The sequence below is a fragment of the Podarcis pityusensis genome (assembly GCF_964106645.2).
Source record: "Podarcis pityusensis genome assembly, chromosome: 5".
Lineage (NCBI taxonomy): Eukaryota > Metazoa > Chordata > Lepidosauria > Squamata > Lacertidae > Podarcis > Podarcis pityusensis.
The window spans coordinates 29,310,044-29,329,537 of NC_138032.1; the positions used below are offsets into that span (position 1 = coordinate 29,310,044).

At 41.8% G+C, this 19,494-nt stretch overlaps 1 protein-coding gene across 5 annotated transcripts in view; it reads right to left on the reverse strand.

The window, feature by feature from the left end:
- NYAP2 (neuronal tyrosine-phosphorylated phosphoinositide-3-kinase adaptor 2) overlaps positions 1 to 19,494 on the reverse strand; it is a 147,257-nt gene that overhangs the window by 41,890 nt on the left and 85,873 nt on the right. For all 5 annotated transcript variants that reach the window (XM_081006888.1, XM_081006891.1, XM_081006889.1 and 2 more), the window contains exon 4: positions 5,592 to 6,689. In XM_081006888.1, the coding sequence (XP_080863014.1) occupies positions 5,592 to 6,689 (1,098 nt within the window). The remainder of the gene's footprint in view (positions 1 to 5,591; positions 6,690 to 19,494) is intronic.

A 19,494-nucleotide genomic window follows, 5' to 3' on the forward strand; every position in this document is an offset into this window, starting at 1 on the left:
CATGCCCCAGTTCTGGAGCTGATGCTGAATGTGGATGGTCAGGAACTTCTCATTCTCACTATGTCAGAGAAACAAACTGGTTGGGTGAGATAGAACATGAAGCTGCCTTATACCAAGCAGATTGTTTGGTCGATCCAGCTGAGTATTGTCAATTAGAAGACTCTCTGGAAGGAATCTTGCTCCCAATATCTGTTTTTGATCAGATGCCAGGGACTGAACTTGGGACCTTCTGGGTGCAAACCATGTGCTATGTCACCCAGTTACAGTCCTTTCTACAAAGTGTTTGCATCCCCCCCCGGGTGTGTTTGTGTGTACTGGAAGATAGGAATGATTTAATAAGGGAGGAAATCAATGATACAACTCCCTCCCCCTGAACATCACCTATATCCTATAATCCACATCAATAAGTGCTTTACACTTCCAAGCTTTAGTTGCTAGTACCATTTGCCTAGTATGCTTAGTAAGTTAGGTAAGGTAAAGGGACCCCTGACCATTAGGTCCAGTCGTGACCAATTCTGGGGTTGCGGCACTCATTTTGCTTTATTGGCAGTACAGCTTCTGGGTCATGTGGCCAGCAAGACTAAGCCGCTTCTGGCAAACCAGAGCAGCACACAGAAACGCCGTTTACCTTCCCGCTGGGGTGGTACCTATTTATCTACTTGCACTTTAACGTGCTTTCAAACTGCTAGGTTGGCAGGAGCAGGGACCGAGCAACAGGAGCTCACCCCGTTGCGGGGATTCGAACCGCCAACCTTCTGATCAGCAAGTCCTAGGCTCTATGGTTTAACCCACAGCTCCACCCGGGTTCTGGCTTAGTAAGTTAGTTCCTCCTAAAAAAAAATGTTTCTCATGGCCCTGAATGTGTCCCTCTTCTATTTGTAGCTCTCACGAACAGAGCAAAGCCAATCAGCCGTGCAACATGTTCACACTGGCACACTGCAGACATTTGTTGTCTTTTCAGTCATTCCTTGCTGAGACTGTAACTTCTGGAAATCTGTTGGATAAATTGCAACTCAAGCTTGAGCAGTTGAGTAAACAAAGAGGAAAAATAAAAAAGTCTGTGTGCATCAGTGTCAAACAGCAGCTGCCTTCAACAACAATAAATAAAAAGAAACCCAAAATTACATTTGTTACATAATTAGGTTCCCTTCACTGATTCTATGTCCTCTTGCAGCATGAAGGCAGATTGGTCTTTTTTTATGATGATCCTAAATTCATCAAAGAGAAGCAAACACAAAATCAGACTCCCAGTGAGGAAGCTTTTCCAAAACGGATTATTTTTGTGTCCATTACTGAAGGCTGCACAGACCTCATGTGCATCCACTTTGTGTGGGCTGAAAGATTGAATGACTGTACCCATGTTCATACCCAAAGCATAGATGGTGGAACTTGAACAAACTGATGGTTGAAGTCACTTGTACATACATTACAGTACATACAGTAGTTGTGTGAACTACTGAACATGTAGCAACTATTTATCTGTGCACAGCTTTATTTTCCAAATTACAGCAACAGCAATTTAAGCGTCGTGCAATCTGCCTACCCAGCATGTGGTGTTGATCATTAGCATTTTGTAGTATTTCCCACTTGACTATTTCTGACTCATTCCCACTGTAATGCAGACTGGGATTTCTGCTGAGAACTTGCTTAAATCAGAATGCTTAATTAAATGGGCTGAAGGTATGAACAAAGAAAACGAACATGTATACAATGATCAATCTACGTTTGGGTAAACCCAGATGTATATGCTGATTGTATGTGCATTCCCATTCCTTCATCTATCCCCACTTTGTGGATGGGATGGGGGCCACTCAAGAATTAAAAGAAGGACAAAGAAGGAGGCAGGAAGCATGGTGGTTGGAAGGTCTCTGTTTCATGTCGAACAACCAATAAGAGGCAGATCAGATCAGGAACCAAGTCACCCAGCTCTCTTCCCTTTCCCCCACTAAAGTGGTGTTGTTAGAGGCATGACACTCCAACCTAGTAAGCTGAAGATTTTTACAATAAGTTACAAAGCAGAGTGAGCTAGTTCAGTGCTGTACAAACACAACAGAAGTCTTAGGGCTTTATTCAATGTAGCACTAATGCAAATGTTCCATCAGTCAACAGAATGTTCTCCACCTGCGCACACCCTAAATCTATCCTGGGTTTCCTCTCAACCTTCTGGAGCAGGTTTAGGGTTAGTGGGGGGTGGGGAAAGGAGGTGTGTATGTCCTGTTGTGCTCTTGGCAGTTCTTGCATGCGCACAACTATTTAAATAGCCAGGGAGCTCCCAACTTCAACTGTTGTCATTGGGGAGTTGAACACATTCTCCCCACAGTGATGATGTGTTTGGCTGAGAGGTCTACAAACACAGCTGCATCTGTGGCTCAACAAATTGCATCACAAACATATCAATTTCAATATTAATCAATTAATATTAATCAAGGTGGGCTGATGCCATCTGATGAATTGTTCAGCCTCAGGAAACTCCGGCTTGATGTTCTCTCTTTAGCAGTCTCTATATTGACAGAAGTTTCATTGAAAGCCAATGTATAGGTGCTTTTAGTTTGCACCTAGTATGGTCTGTGTATCATGCAGTTGCACATGCCTTGTTGTTGTTTAATCATGTCCGACTCTTCGTGACCCCATGGACCAGAGCACGCCAGGCATTCCTGTCTTCCACTGCCTCCCACAGCTTGGTCAAACTCATGTAGTACAGTTCAAATAGGTGATACATAGCCATACGTATCAGGGATAGCTTGAGAACTCAAATTCTAGTTCATTTATATTTCTCTCTCTCTCTCTCTCTCTCTCTCTCCCACACACACACTCACACTCACACTCACACTCTCTCTCACACACCCCTTTGTGCATCATCTCACTTCCTAGGACATTTGCAGATCATCCCTTCTATGCAAATGCTACTGTTACCAGAATTTTTTTTTAAACGGACTTTACCGTAAAACCCATTAGAATGATTAGTGTGCTGTGTCAGTTCTTGAACAATCCCTAAGATCCTAATTTGCGATGAGTAATAATTGTAATGCAACTCTCTTTAATTTCCCTGCAGGGGTCTCTCAAAGCCTGCAACCCTTCCCTGTGCAAAAATTCATGTCATTATCCTCAACTATGGATGGGAAGGATTATTATGCACTCACATTTTCAAAAGATTTGAGGACTTAGTTAGGCATCTGAAGATTTCAATAACTGCAATGTTTCAGGTTTTTTTGCTGGATGAAAAGTGAATCTTGGGTGTTATAGAATTTAATTATCTGTCAAGTGACATATACGGGAAGTTGAAAGTGACTAATCATATTAAAAATTGATACATTTGCATATCAGGGTACTGCCAGCAACTCAGGGATATTCCAGGTACAAAAACAAAACAACTGATTCCAGAAAGTCTGCAAAAGCTGAATATGGGCCAGCACAGTTCAAGGCCTAGCTTGCCAGCCACATGCCTAGGGTGCTGGTCATGGTAGCAGCTAAATATGTTGACCCTAACTTTGAGATAAATGTTCTCATATTGCAACTGGATTATTGCTCATACTGCTCCAAGCTCTAACCAATTAAAGTTTAACCATGGCTTTGGTCTTGAGGTAGCTTGTTCTTCATTACTTCCTAACACAAATACAGCAGACCCTCCAAGTTTCCCTGTTTTCCAGGGACAGTTCTGGATTCATAGATCTGATCCCAGAATGCCCCACTTTTCCTTAGGACATGCCTATTTTCATCGGATGAATGTTGAAGGGTATGGAGTTTTCTGACTCCCCAAACTGTCTGAAAGCAGTCCTGTATAGGGAAGTTTTTAAATGTTTAATGTTTTATTATGTTTTAATATATGTTGAATGCCACCCAGAGTGGCATTCCCCACCCAGACTGGGGAAATCCAGTCTGATGGGAGGGGTATAAATAGTAAAATATAATAATAATATATTGTGGGGGGCCCCAGGTAAGCCCCACCCCACATAATCGATCACATGACATGGTGCACACACACCATTTGAATGGCAATGCCCATCAACTTTGTGGGGGCCCAGCCCCCTCAAATATTTTATTGCAGGGGCCCAAGCCCCCACGGCCCCCTAGGAGTTGGCTCTCTTAGTTTGTATGTCCTCTCTCTCTCATACCTAAGAATAAATTGATTAATTCCCATGGTGCTGCCACTGAAACCTTATTAACATAGTGGACAGCATCCTTTTCTGCCATGGTAGTGACCAAGGGGTTTGATTCTCCAATGGGGAGATCAAATACTTTGATAGTGAAGGACAAGAGTTTAGTAGTAGAGCATATGCTTTGCATTCAGAATATCCCAAGTTCAATCCCTGACATCTCCAGATAACACAAATCTGGTAGTAGATTGTGGCATAGGCCTCTGTTTGAAACCCTGGACAACCACTGCCAATCAGAATAGGCAATACTGGACTTCATAGTCAAACAGTTTGCCCTGGTATAAGGCAATCCTAGATTCCTAAACTCTCCTAAAGTTCCATATAAGTGAAGCAAATTCCAGTCAATGATCAGAGAAGTGCTGTCTATAAGAGAGAGGAAAGTGAATCCACACAATTCCCACACATCTGCAATCTGGCTCATTTCTTTCTGCAAGTAACACCATAAATGCAGTTATCAAGTACATTAGACCAGGGTGTGTTCAGTGTTGCTCTTCCACCCCAAAGGCGTAATTTATTGCCACTTGCTACATAAGCCCCAGGACTAGAAAATAAAACCCTTCTCAAATAAAAGCACCTCGGCTATACAGGCTTCAAGATACCTCAGACTCACTCATAAAGTGGTTTTATAGGACCTGCAGGGGAAAGTATATCATGCTCACTTACTTCGTTAAACTACTAAAGGCTTAGAATACAATCCCTGCCTGCGCTTGATTCATTTTCCCAAGGACTTGAATCAAAAGCATTTCCGACATGCTGAAGGCAAAGCAGAGACAACATAATGTGAGTGGCGAGAAGGACGGAAGTCAATTGCGCCACCTGTTTTGTGCCCTCTGATTCTTCCGACAAAAATTAAGCTCTTCCTGCCTAACCTGAGCGTGAGGATAAAGAACCACAAGGCAGTAACCAGCAAAGAGCAATTTTGGGACCTGAGCATTTTCTTTTACTTGGTAAGAATACCTTTTAAAAATATACAGCTGTCTAGCCTTCATGGCTTTCATTAAAGGTTTTCATTGCATTAAACATTTCAGAATCGCAAGGGAGACTTTTGAGAGAGGAAAACTCCGTGATGATCATTCAGTGGTGGTTATTGTTTTGTTTGTTAGTATGCTAAGTATTTATGTGTTTTTGTATTGCAAACCACCCTGTGATCCTTGGATGATGGGAGGCATAGAAATCCAATCAATCAATAATAAATAAATACAAACTCAGATATGAAAAGGGCCTTATATGAATAGTCCTAAACTAACCCTGGAAACTCAAAAAGCAAATGAGTAAGTTGCATGGCTCCAAGTACACCAAACTCCTGAAATCCCCAACAGTAGGATAGTTCATCAATGGAGGTACTGCACAGTTAGAAATTGATCAATGGCATGACACTGATCTCAGTGATCATCAGTAAAGAGTAAAATAAGTAAATACATGATTTGAAGCACTTACTCTCTGCAGGCTCTTTAGATCTTCTTCCGCTGGAGGATTTCCTCAGTAAGCTTCGTCCTGAGGTAAAAAGGCTGGTTAATTCCTCTAGGGGACTGGTAGGTGTTCTAGAACGGGAACTACTTTGCGATGATGACCCGTAGGTATTGACAGAGGTGTTTACCATTTTCCCTCCTTCTTGCAATATGTTTCTGGCTGTAGAATGAGGCACTGATGGAGAACTTCTTGAGAGACTTCCTGAATGTACAGAATCGTAAGGAGGAGGTCTTTTGAGACTTAAGGGGGTAAGTGACCGACCCATATTCACAGGAGAGGGGGAGGCAGAGTGGCTTTTAGGATAGCCATGCGGAGACTGTGTTCTGTATAAGGTAGAAGGATGTGGAGGAGAAGAAGAATGTCCTGGAGTACAAGTTCCATGAGATGCTGTCTGGTCTTTCTCCAGTTTTTGATGACTTGGAGTGTGAGGTGGCAGTGATGATGGAGAAGCTCCAGCTTGCTGCTTGATATAAGACACGTTTTCTAGCACAGGAAGCTTTGTGACTTCCAGTGGTGTTAAAGGAGATTCATCAGAATTTGGGGAGCATTGCACTGGTGCAGGTGGAAATACCAGGAGTGGAGGTCTATGAGAAAGCAAATTTGGAAATGGTGGGGGTATATCACAAAGAACACCCTTGGGAGTGGATGGCACTGAGGACTTGGTGAAATCAAGGTCAGGCACTGTGGGAGTAGCACACTGAGAAGAACAGCTGTGATGGTCATACTCACATGGACATTTTGAATCTTGGCCTCCATCGTCAAAGATGGGGTATTTCATTTCCTCATATACTGCCTCACTTTGATCCTCCTCATCTTTTTTGAAGTCTCTAAGTATATTTCCAACCATTTCGATATAAACCGGTTCTTCTTCCTCAGTATCTGGAGCAGGACTGCTGACCTGTGATAAGGAGGCATCCCTGCTTAGTGTTGACTTTGTGGGGCCATGTTTTTTGATGTATGTCTCATCAAAAGATGCACTTAGCTGAGTGTTTGGGTTCCGTTTCGGCTTAGGGGGAGGAACCTTCTTTGTATATTCATCGCTGTGAGGCCTTGGTTTGGCCGACACTGCAAAGGAACCAAAATACACATCGATCAGATGTTTAGTCAAAACATTGTCCACCTTTCAAACACCTATAGTTTAGCTACTCTGTTTTCACAACTGATTTGTTTCATCATTTCTCCTGAACTACATGATGCACTGGAAGCAAACATTTGACAAAACACCATTCAGACTTCATGAAGCTCACTGTTATTTAAGATTTAATCTCCAGGGTTCAAAAATGACTTTGTTTCAGGATAACTAATGTAAATGTGCCTCATGTTATGCAGTAACCTTTGCTGATCACCTAAGTATTTTTAGATGAACGTGAGAGATCTAATCTTTTAACATCCTAATGCTGCAATCCTATATCTACTTATATGACAGTACACATCCATTAAACTGAATGGGGAAATGAGCAGACATGCTTATTGGCCGTAGCTTATTCTGTAGCCTTTAAAACAGGCTTCCTCAACCTTGGCCCTCCAGATGTTTTTGGCCTACAACTCCCATGATCCCTAGCTAGCAGGACCAGTAGTAAGGGATGATGGGAATTGTAGTCTCAAAACATCTGGAGGGCTGTGGTTGAGGAAGCCTGCTTAAAAACAGCTTCTTTCTGCTTGCTTTAGGAAGTATAGAGCTTTAGAATGACAATTAGATAAATGGCAGTTAGACTGGGAGGAGCTAAATATAACCAAGTTTCTTAAAAAATCAAAAACAAATTGAGATAACCATAGAAATTTACATAAACTGCTTTCTTGATTATTCTGTAGAGATTAATTTGTATGAAATCCTTGACCTTTCTATTCAAATGATCCCAAAGCAATGTTTTTATTTGCAGTTTCAAAGACAGTCCAATGTGTTGTTCCTGGGTTTATATTTCTGCTATATGTGTTAGTGGTATTTCCCCCCCTACACTGTTTGTCATCTGTAAATGCCATGTGAAAAAGAAGACATGAATCAATCATGGCTTCCCCATGTGTACCTGAAGCTTGTTCCACAGTTTATGCTCACCACAGGGAGTCAACTATGCGGACCACAATGATCCTGTGCCAATCCCAGCCACGTGAGTAGACTGGTGAGCAACCAAGGTGGATTCAAGTACCAATCAGTCTGGATTTCAGGAAATGGAAACGGTGCCTCCAGTTCCATAAATTAGAGTTCTCTGGATGTACTTTGACAGGTGCTTATAGCACAATATGCTTCAGGTTCATGCTGCTTTCCATTACACAATGAGTAGCATGGATTAAGCTGTTGGCTTTCATTAGATGTGGCAAGTCCTGAGCCGGGACAGGAGATTGTATGAAGTGACCTTCAGGTTCCTTCCAAGTCTTCCCCTTTTTTCATTCAGTGAAAAGGTCCTTTTCTTCCCCCCCTCCCCTTACTCCAATTCCCCAACAATAATTCAGGCATTATCTGTGTTTTCTATTTTGCATTGTGCTGTGCAGTCAAGAAAAGGAAGATAACATGGTTTGAAGTGCACCGTGGAAGCGTCTGGCATTTTCTCATCTGGTGTATGAATGCCATGTTATATCACATACAGAAAACAAAATACAATTAGTGGCATAAAGGTCGGCTGACTTCACCCTCATGCATAATATGGAAGATAGATGTCTACAAGAGGGGTCCTCCTCTCTTATCCCTTTACAAGACTCTTATATCTCTCTTGCTACTGTTTGCATGAAGCAGTTTTCACAACGGAGAAAAGAAAATATATATTTTAGCCTCTGCCTCCCCGCCACCCCACACAAAGTCTGGACTGTAAATATTTGATAACACAATTTATTTAAAAGGATCTATGGTGTACTTTCCTGTTATTTCAAGCCCTGCCTGAATAATCACTTACCTTCTCAGAATATTAAGAGCAAAGAAATATTGGGAAAATGAAGTTCTGCTTACATTAATCACAGAACAAAAAAAGTGCAATGGTAAGTAGGCAGTTGCTGCACATTTACGTGTAACTAATTATTGGCATGGATAGTGTGTGTGTGTGTGTGTGTATGTGATATCTGGGAGCATCCTACAGGCAATGAAAAGGAATTATTTGGCAATCTATGTGCAAGAGAAAAAGGCACAACATTACATTAGCACTGTGACATTTAGCAGACAAGGGAAACATTCCACGCATGCTGAGAACACAAACTTCCATGAATGGCTCATTCTGGCCAATTGCCATACTCAGTGATATCCACACCATCCACTGTTGTCTTTTTATAGACACTAAAACCTATCCAAGAAGAAACCTGCTGGTTTAGACCATGTACTCCAGGGCAAAAACAAATAAATCTACATCTACTCTCCCCAGACCATTCACGGGACTGAATCCAGGCTCACTCATTTCAACTTGGCTCCCAACTAAATCAATTGCATTTAAGTCATGAATGCTAATTTCAGGTGGATCTAAGTTCAACTAACCTAATCTAGAACCGAGCCACATTTTTTTCTGAATTCTTGTTACCTGCCATACACACTTTTCATCTTTATTGCTAAATTAAAAGGTGTGTTAGCAGTGCCATACAGGTATGTTGTTGTATGCATGCATCCCCACACCATTAAGCACAAATTAATGCTGTTGCATATTACACACACACACACACACACACACACACAGCCTAAATAAAAGCAAAACTGAGTTTACCCTGGGTTTTTTTTGTCACATTTGTGTGTGTGTGTTTTACACACTTTCCAGTCTCTGACACATACATTAAAACCCCTCAGCACCTTAACAATAACCCAACCTTCTACCAACATGTGTTTCCATTATTTCATTGCTCTCATGGGATCATTAGAAATTTGTTGAAGTATTTTTATGTTGATGTTTTGATGGATGTACCCCAACCTGAGATCATTTGATGGAGTCCAGGCTTTGAAATTTTTTAAATAAACACACATCACCATTTTAATTCAGGTATTTATGGGATAAAATGCTGTTGTTTTGCAGATAGCTTCACAGAATCCAATTCCACATTCCATCTTTTAATCATACTCCTGACACCCATATTTGGTAGGCTCATTGATATGCAACCCCAGTTTTCTTACCTGCAAACCCTTTTTGTGCGTGGGTGGGTGGGTGGGTGGAATGAAGTCCTGTATACCAGGACTCTAAAACAGCATATGCAGGGTGAGCTTCACCTACCTTTCCTCACAGGATGTGGGTGGGGAGTGATAGTGACTGCATAACTCCCTAAAGTCTTAGTTGACAGGCCTTCCTAGTGTTAGCATCTTCATCCTGTCTAGATTAAGCTTCAGTTTACTGATCCTTATCCATGAGAATGATACACTACAGTCTGCTGCCATACCTGAAGCTTTCCAGTAACCAGCTAAAGGACAAACAAACAGAAAGACACATGGAGGTCTCCACTATAGTATAGGAGGAGAGAGAGCCAATTATTTTAATAATTATTTAATTACTTTATATGGAAATTTAGACAAAGGGAGAAGAATATTAATGAAGAGATTTATGTATTTGTGGGTGGTAAATATACAAGTCTGCTCCAAAACCTAGAACTGGAATAGGAAACATGTTGTCCTTCAGATCTTGTCGGTCCCATCATCTCTGTTTGCCATGCTAGCCAGGGTTGATGGGAGCTGGTGACCAAGACTATCGGGATGTCAGTATGTTCCCTGTTCCTAACCTAGAGAGCTCAGTTCTTGAAACAGACCTGATGGCACCCCAACTGAAGAAGTAGACTGATAATGTATAACATTTTTTAAAGGAGGTATTTTTGCAGAACAAAAGATTGGCAGAGCTTTCAGACATGCTTGCCACATGCTGCACTTAATTCTAGAAGTTCTGCAAGCTCTTTGTCCTCACCACCTCCTTTCCTGCATAAGAATAGATTGAAATACGAAATTATGTTGTGACATTTCTTTTCATGATTGCTCAGAGTGTGAGGGGAAAGGGCAATTAAAACAACAACAGCAACTAGTTTGTCATTTTCTATTGTGCCTCACCTGTTTACCAGCTTTTGAGATCTCCATATGGAGTTAATTTACTGTGCAATTCAGCCCACTTAGAAGAATGACATTAAGTGCACGGGAAAATTAAACTCCTGCCTCCTCATTTATAAAGACACTATGCCAATAGGTATTTTAAAGCTGAACAACCTTTTTCTCTGCATCCCCTTAAAAAACACACAAAAAACCCTGAAATGAAAAAGCCATTCTCTAGAGATCTCACCTGCACACATAGCACATAGAATTAGGCTTTGGTACTACACTTACTACAGGGTGAGTCCCATTAAATTAATCAGGACCCATGTCTGCATAAACATGCTAGGATTGCACAGTTTATCAGGCTATGCTTGGACAGATGTTGCATAGCCTATTATAGTGTGCATATGGGAGTGAATGGCTAATTTGCTCTGCATTGAACTCCTGATTTGCATTACAGTCAAAGCTGAAAATATACAAATAACTAGGAACTGAGGAGGAATATGCTTTAAATGGGTTCATACAAGGAATCTGGCAGTTCCAACCTGATAAAGCTTTGCCCACATTGGACCGCCTCTTGCATTCATCTGCTTGTATGCAAAAAGGAACAATATATTATACGTATAGTACATATAAAAGAGTCAAGACCCATGTAGTGCTGTATTTCTGCAACACAATTTTGTAAGTACAGTTATACCTTGGATCCCGAACGCCTTGGTACTCAGTCATTTTGGCTCCCAAATGCCGCAAAACCCAGAAGTGATTGTTCCGGTTTGCGAACGTTCTTCTGGAAGCCGAACGTCCGACGGGGCTTCCGCGACTTCCAGTTGGCTGCAGGAGCTTCCTGTAGCCAAACAGAAGCCACGCTTTGGTTTCCAAACATTTTGGAAGTCAAACAGACTTCTGGAACGGATTCCATTCGACTTCCAAGGTACGACTGTAATAATATATAAGAATTTTAATACAGTGGCATGCCTTCTTGGGTGTGTCTGTATATTGCCTGATTTTCTTTAGAAAATCTGGAGCGTATGTGTGTACAATATGATATGCAAAATGATACATATAATAACTCACAAAATAGAATTGGGGGGGGGGTTTAGCAAATCAGTAAAAAAGTAACTTGGAGTGTGATTGGAATTGGGAGTAAATCAAGGAGTGTGATTGGAATTCAGAAAAAAAAATTGTGTTGTCCAATGCTTCCATTCTCCTCCTTTCCCTTCCTCTCTCCTGCTGTTGTCTGCACAGCCTGAAAAACAGCTTCAGAGAGCTAGAGGGCCCTCTGGAGAAGATTTGGGGGCCACACAGAGGAAGGAGGGGAAACAGAGACCACCTTGTGCTCTGGATACAACTATGTGTGGATAAACTCAACACTGAGATTTTCAGAAAATTCCATCCCTACAAATAACTCATTTCTACTACTACTTTTCGGTTAGTTGTGGTTTGAGATGTATCAGTGCTATATGCCTGCAATTTAAAAACACAGCCTAACTAACATGATAAATGCTGAAGACTGATTAACAGCACAATTCTGTGGATGTTGGTTTGAAACTCAACCCCACGGTACTCAATGAAGTTTACCCCTTGTGAATAGAATTGCAGGCAGTATAAATCAGCTGATGTAGATACCATAGTACGAAATCAAAGCTACAAATGTCAAGGTTCCCCCCCAAAAATTTTTTTGAAAAGGGCTTTATTTTGAAACTAAAATTGGGGTTGCTTCTATGATTTTGAGGATTGTTTCAGAAGTAGTTTTAGCTCTGTATACAGCATGGATGAAGATGTCTGCCAGTCTTGAATGATGATATATTGGTTGGATCCAGACTTAGTCTGCTTGAATCAATGGAACTTAACTTAGTCATGACTAACTTGTCCTGCAGTTTTCGCAAGCAATGTGAAATAAAGGGGAACAAAGGCACAAAGGGTAAACACTGTTATTCTGCCCTTAATCTGAGAGGCTGCCTTATCTTCTGCATGAAACCAGGGACTCAGCTAGACTGGTAAAGAAAAAGTAATTTATATGCGTGGTATGTGCAATCATTGTGCCATCAGATGGTGACGTGGAGTCCTGTTTTCCTCTACCTGTTTTCCCTGTTTAAATTTACAATGCTTCAAACTGAAATGCTTCTTTGAGGTGTCTAGATCTGGCCCAGCTCTCTGCTTCTCTGCTTCTCTGCTTCTACCAAACTGAATTAGTTAACCTTTCCCACAATGAAGTATCCATCCACAGAGTGTTCTTGGCAAATTACAAAATGACTGATTACTCTCTCCACTTAGGGTCCTTTGCCTCTGGACTTTACACTTTAGCACCATATTTTTCATCAGGACTGTGTAACTGAACAACCTTGAACAACCACAAGAAAATAATAAAAATTCATCAAAAAGGACACTGCGGCTACAAGTTTTGTTTTCAACCAAATGGTTTGGAAAGAAGTTGTTTTACGCCTTTCTTTAAAAACCCAGAGGTTTCTTTCTTTTTGGTGAGGAGGAACCCACATGTAGGGAAGCTGTAAAGAGCTTAGTAGTTAGATTTTAGATTTCTTTGAGAGTTTGTTTCAGAGAGAGAGAAAATATCAGTACTTTCTGATCAAAATGTTTTCACAAAATATGGTTTGTAACTGGAAAAATATTAACATTATTTACAGTTAAATACTTCATTTCCTTCCATCCCCAATAATTGATGGGATTTTTTTGTGTTTCTTGGTAAACCCGAAAAGCTATTTTGGAAACAGGACGATAGGTGAAGCCTACTGAAATTGGGTAGGCACAAAGCTGGTGCCAGGCTCTTTGCTGTCTGTGATAAAGAGGGTGCCCCCTTACAGTTCCACATAAAGAAGTCAGCTGGGCTGGAAACTGAATCTCGGGGCAGTCCTCCAATACTTCACTACCACTTCCTGTCCCCCAGCATCTGCCACCTGAGGCAGTTTCTTTACTCTGGTTGCACCAGCCATGCAGGATCAAAATGTGGAAAGAGTAGATCTGCAAAGCAGAAGTGCTTATAATCACAGGGCTGATTTTGAATCCCCAAGTCAGTTCTCCAACAGATCTGGGTATTCTGATGCTCCTCAGTTTCCTCTGGGACAGCAGGGGCTACCCCTCCCAATGTCCAAAAAGCATGGAGGCGAAACACGGAGTCGACCACGGCCTGGCCCCAACAGCCAGTTCCTCCTCCTCCTCCTCTTCCTTGGTGGTGGAGGTGATGGAAGTCCCATGGCTGCCATGTTCGGCTCTGCCCCGTCTTCTCCCGATGTCCTGATGGCAAGCTTGTGGTGTCAGGGGTTACACGTGTGGCATCAGGACATTGCATGCACAATGTTGGCCCCCCACAATTGGCCTCGCAAACTGGTTTCTCTGCTCTGTGCTGACCTCCTTACCATGGTGTGACGTTCGTATGGAGCCCCCGGTCGTCTCACGGACTATTGACCCGTATACCACTAATCCGCTGCCACCAACCAGGTCCTCCCCGGTAAATCACTTAGTCAGGTTCTCAAGTTAATAAAGAAGAGTGTAGTTTATTGCAGATACAAACAAACTTTAACTGCATTCCAAACGTTGTTACTCTTCACCTTCTTAGTCTTAGTTTATCCTGTATCTATCTCTTCTACCTCCCCTCACACAAGAACCAACTGCACTGTCTCTCTATTTCCAACTGCCTGCCAACTGCTCTTCCAACTGCCTTTCCCAACCAACCAACCCACTAAAACCAACCAGCTAACCACCCCCAAACCTCGGGCTAAGCCCTATTATAAACAGGTAGGCTCCGCCTCCGGCTTTCCTATTGGTCTACATTTTAACCCTTTCTCTCCTGCCTATACAAACACTTTCAAATGAACGGGCAAACGCCACACATGGGAATACATATGCCATATGAGCAAGCTAAAAAATGACAGATGCTGTTGTTTGACTAAAGAGAACTATGCAAAGTTTAAACTCTGCAAAGAATTGCCCCATAAGCAAATCTGCAGTGGCATTACGTGAGAAAGTATCCAATGAATCAAAAAAGTATTAAGAGGAAAGCAATATGTATTTGCAGTCTCCCTGGAGATTAATCTGTGCATCCACAGATCAGCTGTAATTAAACTGATATCACTATGTACTCTCACTGTTACCAATCAAGTGACAGGATTTCAAACTGAAAATTAGCAAGCCGCTAAAGATTACTTGTGAAAAACAGGATTTTTCCTGCAGGGACAGAGTACCAATATTCTCATGATAGCCATTTTTAATATAAAAAGTACTCCTGCTGTTATCGCCCTAATTTGTTTATCAATGGGTTGTCTCATCACCACCTTATGCAGTTTGGAAAAGAAAAGAAAAACATTAACAGGACATGCAGTTTTGTTGAAGGGTGACCAGCAAAGCACATTTTAGTTCACATTTGATCATTTCAGGCCTGAGACCCAAGGGCCTTCACTGAAGTTTGTCTTGATTGCATGCAGGAATGGGGAAGAAACTCAATTCAATTTGCATATAAAGGTGAAGCTGCCAAATCCACATTTTTTTTAAAAAAAAATGATCTGTGAATGAAAACATGATCATCCTTTGAAAAATCACACTTTCCTGCATTTTGCAATGCAGTTCTCCAGCTGAGCAAAGTGTACAATGATGCATGGATCAAGGCAAAGTGTGCATACAAATGCCGAAGTCAGTGACAATAACGTACATAATGCATTGTATTAAGAAAAGTTGTCTGCAAAACTGTGCATTTTTTGTCAAAACTTCATGTGTTTATTATGAGAAGTTTGCAGCAAAATGCTGAATAATTTTTATAAGGATAAAAAAAGCACAAATTGCTGCAGAAACGCAGAGAACTGAATTGAAGATTGTAAAAACGAGAAACTGAGTTAGCCTATTAATTGGCAGATTTGTTTTCCCCTCATTGTGTGAAGAAGATTTGCATGGACAAAGTAGGATCCTATGGGAGATTATGGCACTATCCTAAGGTGAGGTAGTGGAGCTGGAACATGGGAGCATTCAGCTCCAGAACTGTTTTCATATCATTGAAGTTTGGATGAAAACTTGTCTGTCCACCCAATATGATATTGCTGTGGTGGTTGCTTTATATTCTAATTTTCTCCAAGGAGCTCAAGGCGACATGTACAATTCTTCAACTCTACATTTTATGTAGAAAATAACCCTGCGAGGTCGGTTGGTGTTAGTGACTGGCCCAAGGTCACCCAGTCAGCTTCGTGGCTGAGTGGGGATTCAAACCTTTACCTCTCAGGTCCTAGTCCAGCATTCTAACCACAACACCACACTAAGGAGTCACCAGAATTATACCACTGCTGCAGTTGAGGAGTCCATGGTATATTTCAAATATATGCTGTATTGCTATTTGATCTTATACGGCAGCGGAGCCATATCTTTTTATATTGTGAGTGCAGACGGGGCTTTGGCTGAGCAGCAGATATTAAATGCTACAGTCGTACCTTGGAATTTGAACAGAATCCATTCTGGAAGTCCGTTTGACTTCCAAAACGTCCGTAAACCAAAGCACGGCTTCTGATTGGCTGCAGGAGCTTCCAATCAGAAGCCGCGGAAGCCCAGTCGGACGTTCGGCTTCTAAAAATAGTTGGCAAACTGTAACAGTCACTTCTGGGTTTGCGGTGTTCGAGACCCAAAACCTTCGAGAACTAAGCTGTTCGAAAACCAAGGTATAAGGGGTTTTCCAAGAGTGACACAAATAATGCCTCTTTAGACTGTGCTGCACCGCTTGTGAACAAGCAGAGAGGACCCATTTTCAAATTAAAAGGGGCATTTTCCTACCTCAGCTAAAGGCACCAGAATTGCAAAAGCCCATTGAAACCCCCCTTGTGAATATGGCCAGGTCAGAGAAAGGAAAGGAAAACCTGAATAATTTTGAGAAAGTGTCCTCTTTTTAATGTATCGTTCTGGATGCTTTTTTCCACAGCAATTGCATAGCTGACAGACTTCTCTGTAGTTTATTATACCCATTAGTCAAGTACTGTATTCCCCAAACTGAGCACACCTAGCAGTTTTGCAGTGAGCTGCGCTCTCCATTCTGAGCATCTTACCCACAGTATTTAAAGGAGTGCATCCCATGGATACTTCACAGAGCTTGTGCTTCACCCTGGTTAGGAAGCTTGAATGGCAGTGACCTAGAGGCACTGTGTGCCACATTTGGAGACACTGGTGTTATCCTTCTCACCCATCCCAGCTTTTGTAGGACTTGCCGATCAAATGGTCGGCGGTTCGAATCCCCGCGGCGGGGTGCGCTCCCGTCGTTCGGTCCCAGCGCCTGCCAACCTAGCAGTTCAAAAGCACCCCTGGGTGCAAGTAGATAAATAGGAACTGCTTACCAGTGGGAAGGTAAATGGCGTTCCGTGTGCTGCGCTGGCTCGCCAGATGCAGCTTGTCACGCTGGCCACGTGACCCGGAAGTGTTTGCGGACAGCGCTGGCTCCCGGCCTATAGAGTGAGATGAACGTACAACCCTAGAGTCTGTCAAGACTGGCCCGTATGGGCAGAGGTACCTTTACCTTTACCTTTAACTCCCTTAAGCTCCACAAATACCGGTTTGCCACTGCAGAGTTGATGGAGGACATGGGGTTAGGCAAAGGTCAAATAGCTTTGGATGTCATTTTGATGTCAAACAGCAAATATCTGCCAAACATTCCCTGCATGTCCACAACTGGATGAAAATAAATATTTGGTGAATAGTGAAAAAGAACGTAGAAGGAATTTCTGGAAATAATAATAAGTGAAGAAAATAATAATTGGGAGGGAGGGAGGGAGAGAGAGCACACACTGGGAATTAATGAGTAAATAGGGTGGTCCAGAACCCATATATATATATATACACACACACACACACACACACACACACACACACACACATATATACCAATCTGCATAAATGAGCAAAGATTACACACAGAGCAGAGGATGTTTAAAGTGAGTTTTTATCCCCTTATCAGCACAATTAAGCACACAATCCGCAGACAGGTTAGCATATCTTGACTACGAGTGCTTGCAATCAGTTTCTCAGCACAACATAATTCCCAAGCTGCTAAGTACGTGTCATATATTTTAACACCCAACAGACAATGCTTTGCAGTGTTTGCGACTTCTTTGAATGTTAATGTGTCTATAGGTCTCAAAGGATGTGATTCCTGTACAGCTTCAGTTAATGCAGTATGAAATGTTTGCGTTAAATGTTGGCTTTTAAGGAAATCAAAATACAAAATGGTAAAAGACAAAGATATGTAGCAGAAAGTACAATCTCTGTGATTGCAATGTGTGCTATTGAAATATTGAATGAAACCTCTAACATGCCTGAAGTTGTTTCTTCAATAATGACTCCAGGATCTAGTATTCAACTTGCTATTGATATGTAGATCAAACACACTAAATTCCACAATGTTCTTAGTTAGCAGCACAAATAAATGTAAGGCATTTGTTTAATCAGAGTCAAGTGCTTCCTTTACTTATTCTGGCACCTCGGAAAACAACTGAAATTATTTTTTTAATGATCAATAGCAGGTATAATGAAGTGGAAACTTAACAAAAATAATCAGGGCCAAAAATATGGGCTGCCTGCAAAATGCAGTACCCTGTTTCTATTATAAAGATGGGACAGGCAGATGTGAAACAAGGTTAAAATATTAGCCAGTTCAGAGTATTGTCCTTATTCTAGTTTGCATTTGTGATGATATCACATAGCTGAATGAAAATCTGACACAACCCAACTTCCACTATGCCTATTGCTAGGAAATAAACTGCTGATGAACAAGAAGAATACTGGGTTCTACTAAACCTTAAGTCCTTCAAACACTAGTTGGTCATAAGCAGGATAGGAACACACGTACCTCGAAAGGAAAACCTGACAGATTCAACTTTTTTCTCATCTAACTCATATTTCTCTGCTGTGGCAAGAGTGCACTATTGGTGTTTGGCATCCTGGATGGGTTTGTAGCAGTGATTTGATAGAAAATGGTGTTGCTTTGGTGTGTATGGGGGGGGGCAGCAATTACTGGTATAGTAATTGCCTCTCCTAAAAGGTAAATGCCCTCAATAAGTCAACCACTTTGAGAGATTATAGTGCAGGAGAAACACTTTTGTCTGAGAGAGAATTATAGAGCAGCAAGAGGTACCTTTTCCACGCAGGGAGCTCACTTGAGATTGCACAAAGAGTAAAAATTGCCAAGAAAATGTTCAGCCTAAGCCCCATTGAAACAAAACGCAGTTGATCGAGAGTTGTGCTCTTGTTCAAATCCCATCCATGTTGATGAGATGCCCAGAGGAGGAGATGTGACTGGCCAATTGTGCCATTACGAAAATAGTGTACATGTGAAAGCATTGTTAAAAGCCTACATGGGTCTACATCTGTTCCAAGTGAAAGACACAACGGCATCTATTGGAATCAGAATCCAGTAAGCACAAATCATTTCCCCCCCTACTGTTTTGAATGCAAATGGTCCTTATCTTTTCCTATATCACCCTGCACTTCCTCCAAGTAGCCCTTCACATTTTATCCTAACAGCCCTCTGTGGTAGGCTAGGTTGACAGATAGTGATGGGCCCAAAGTGACCCAGTAAAGCTACATGGTGATGAGGGATTTTGGAACCTGTAGTCTCCATACCTTAGTCCATAATGGCACCACACCCTTCTCTTGCTGGGTGGCGGTTGCGACCCCTCACAGACAGCCCTCCATTCACAAGGTGTGAGGAGTCACGTCCCAGCAGCCAACCTTCTAAATTTCCTGGCCAGCTGCATTGCAAGGCAAAATAGCCCACCAAAACTGCTGAATCATGGGCAGCCAATGAGTGGAGCCTGCTCCGCCGACTATGAATAATAATAATAATACTAATACTAATACTTTATTTTTATTATTTATACCCCGCTCATCTGGCTGGGTTTCCCCAGCCACACTGGGCAGCTC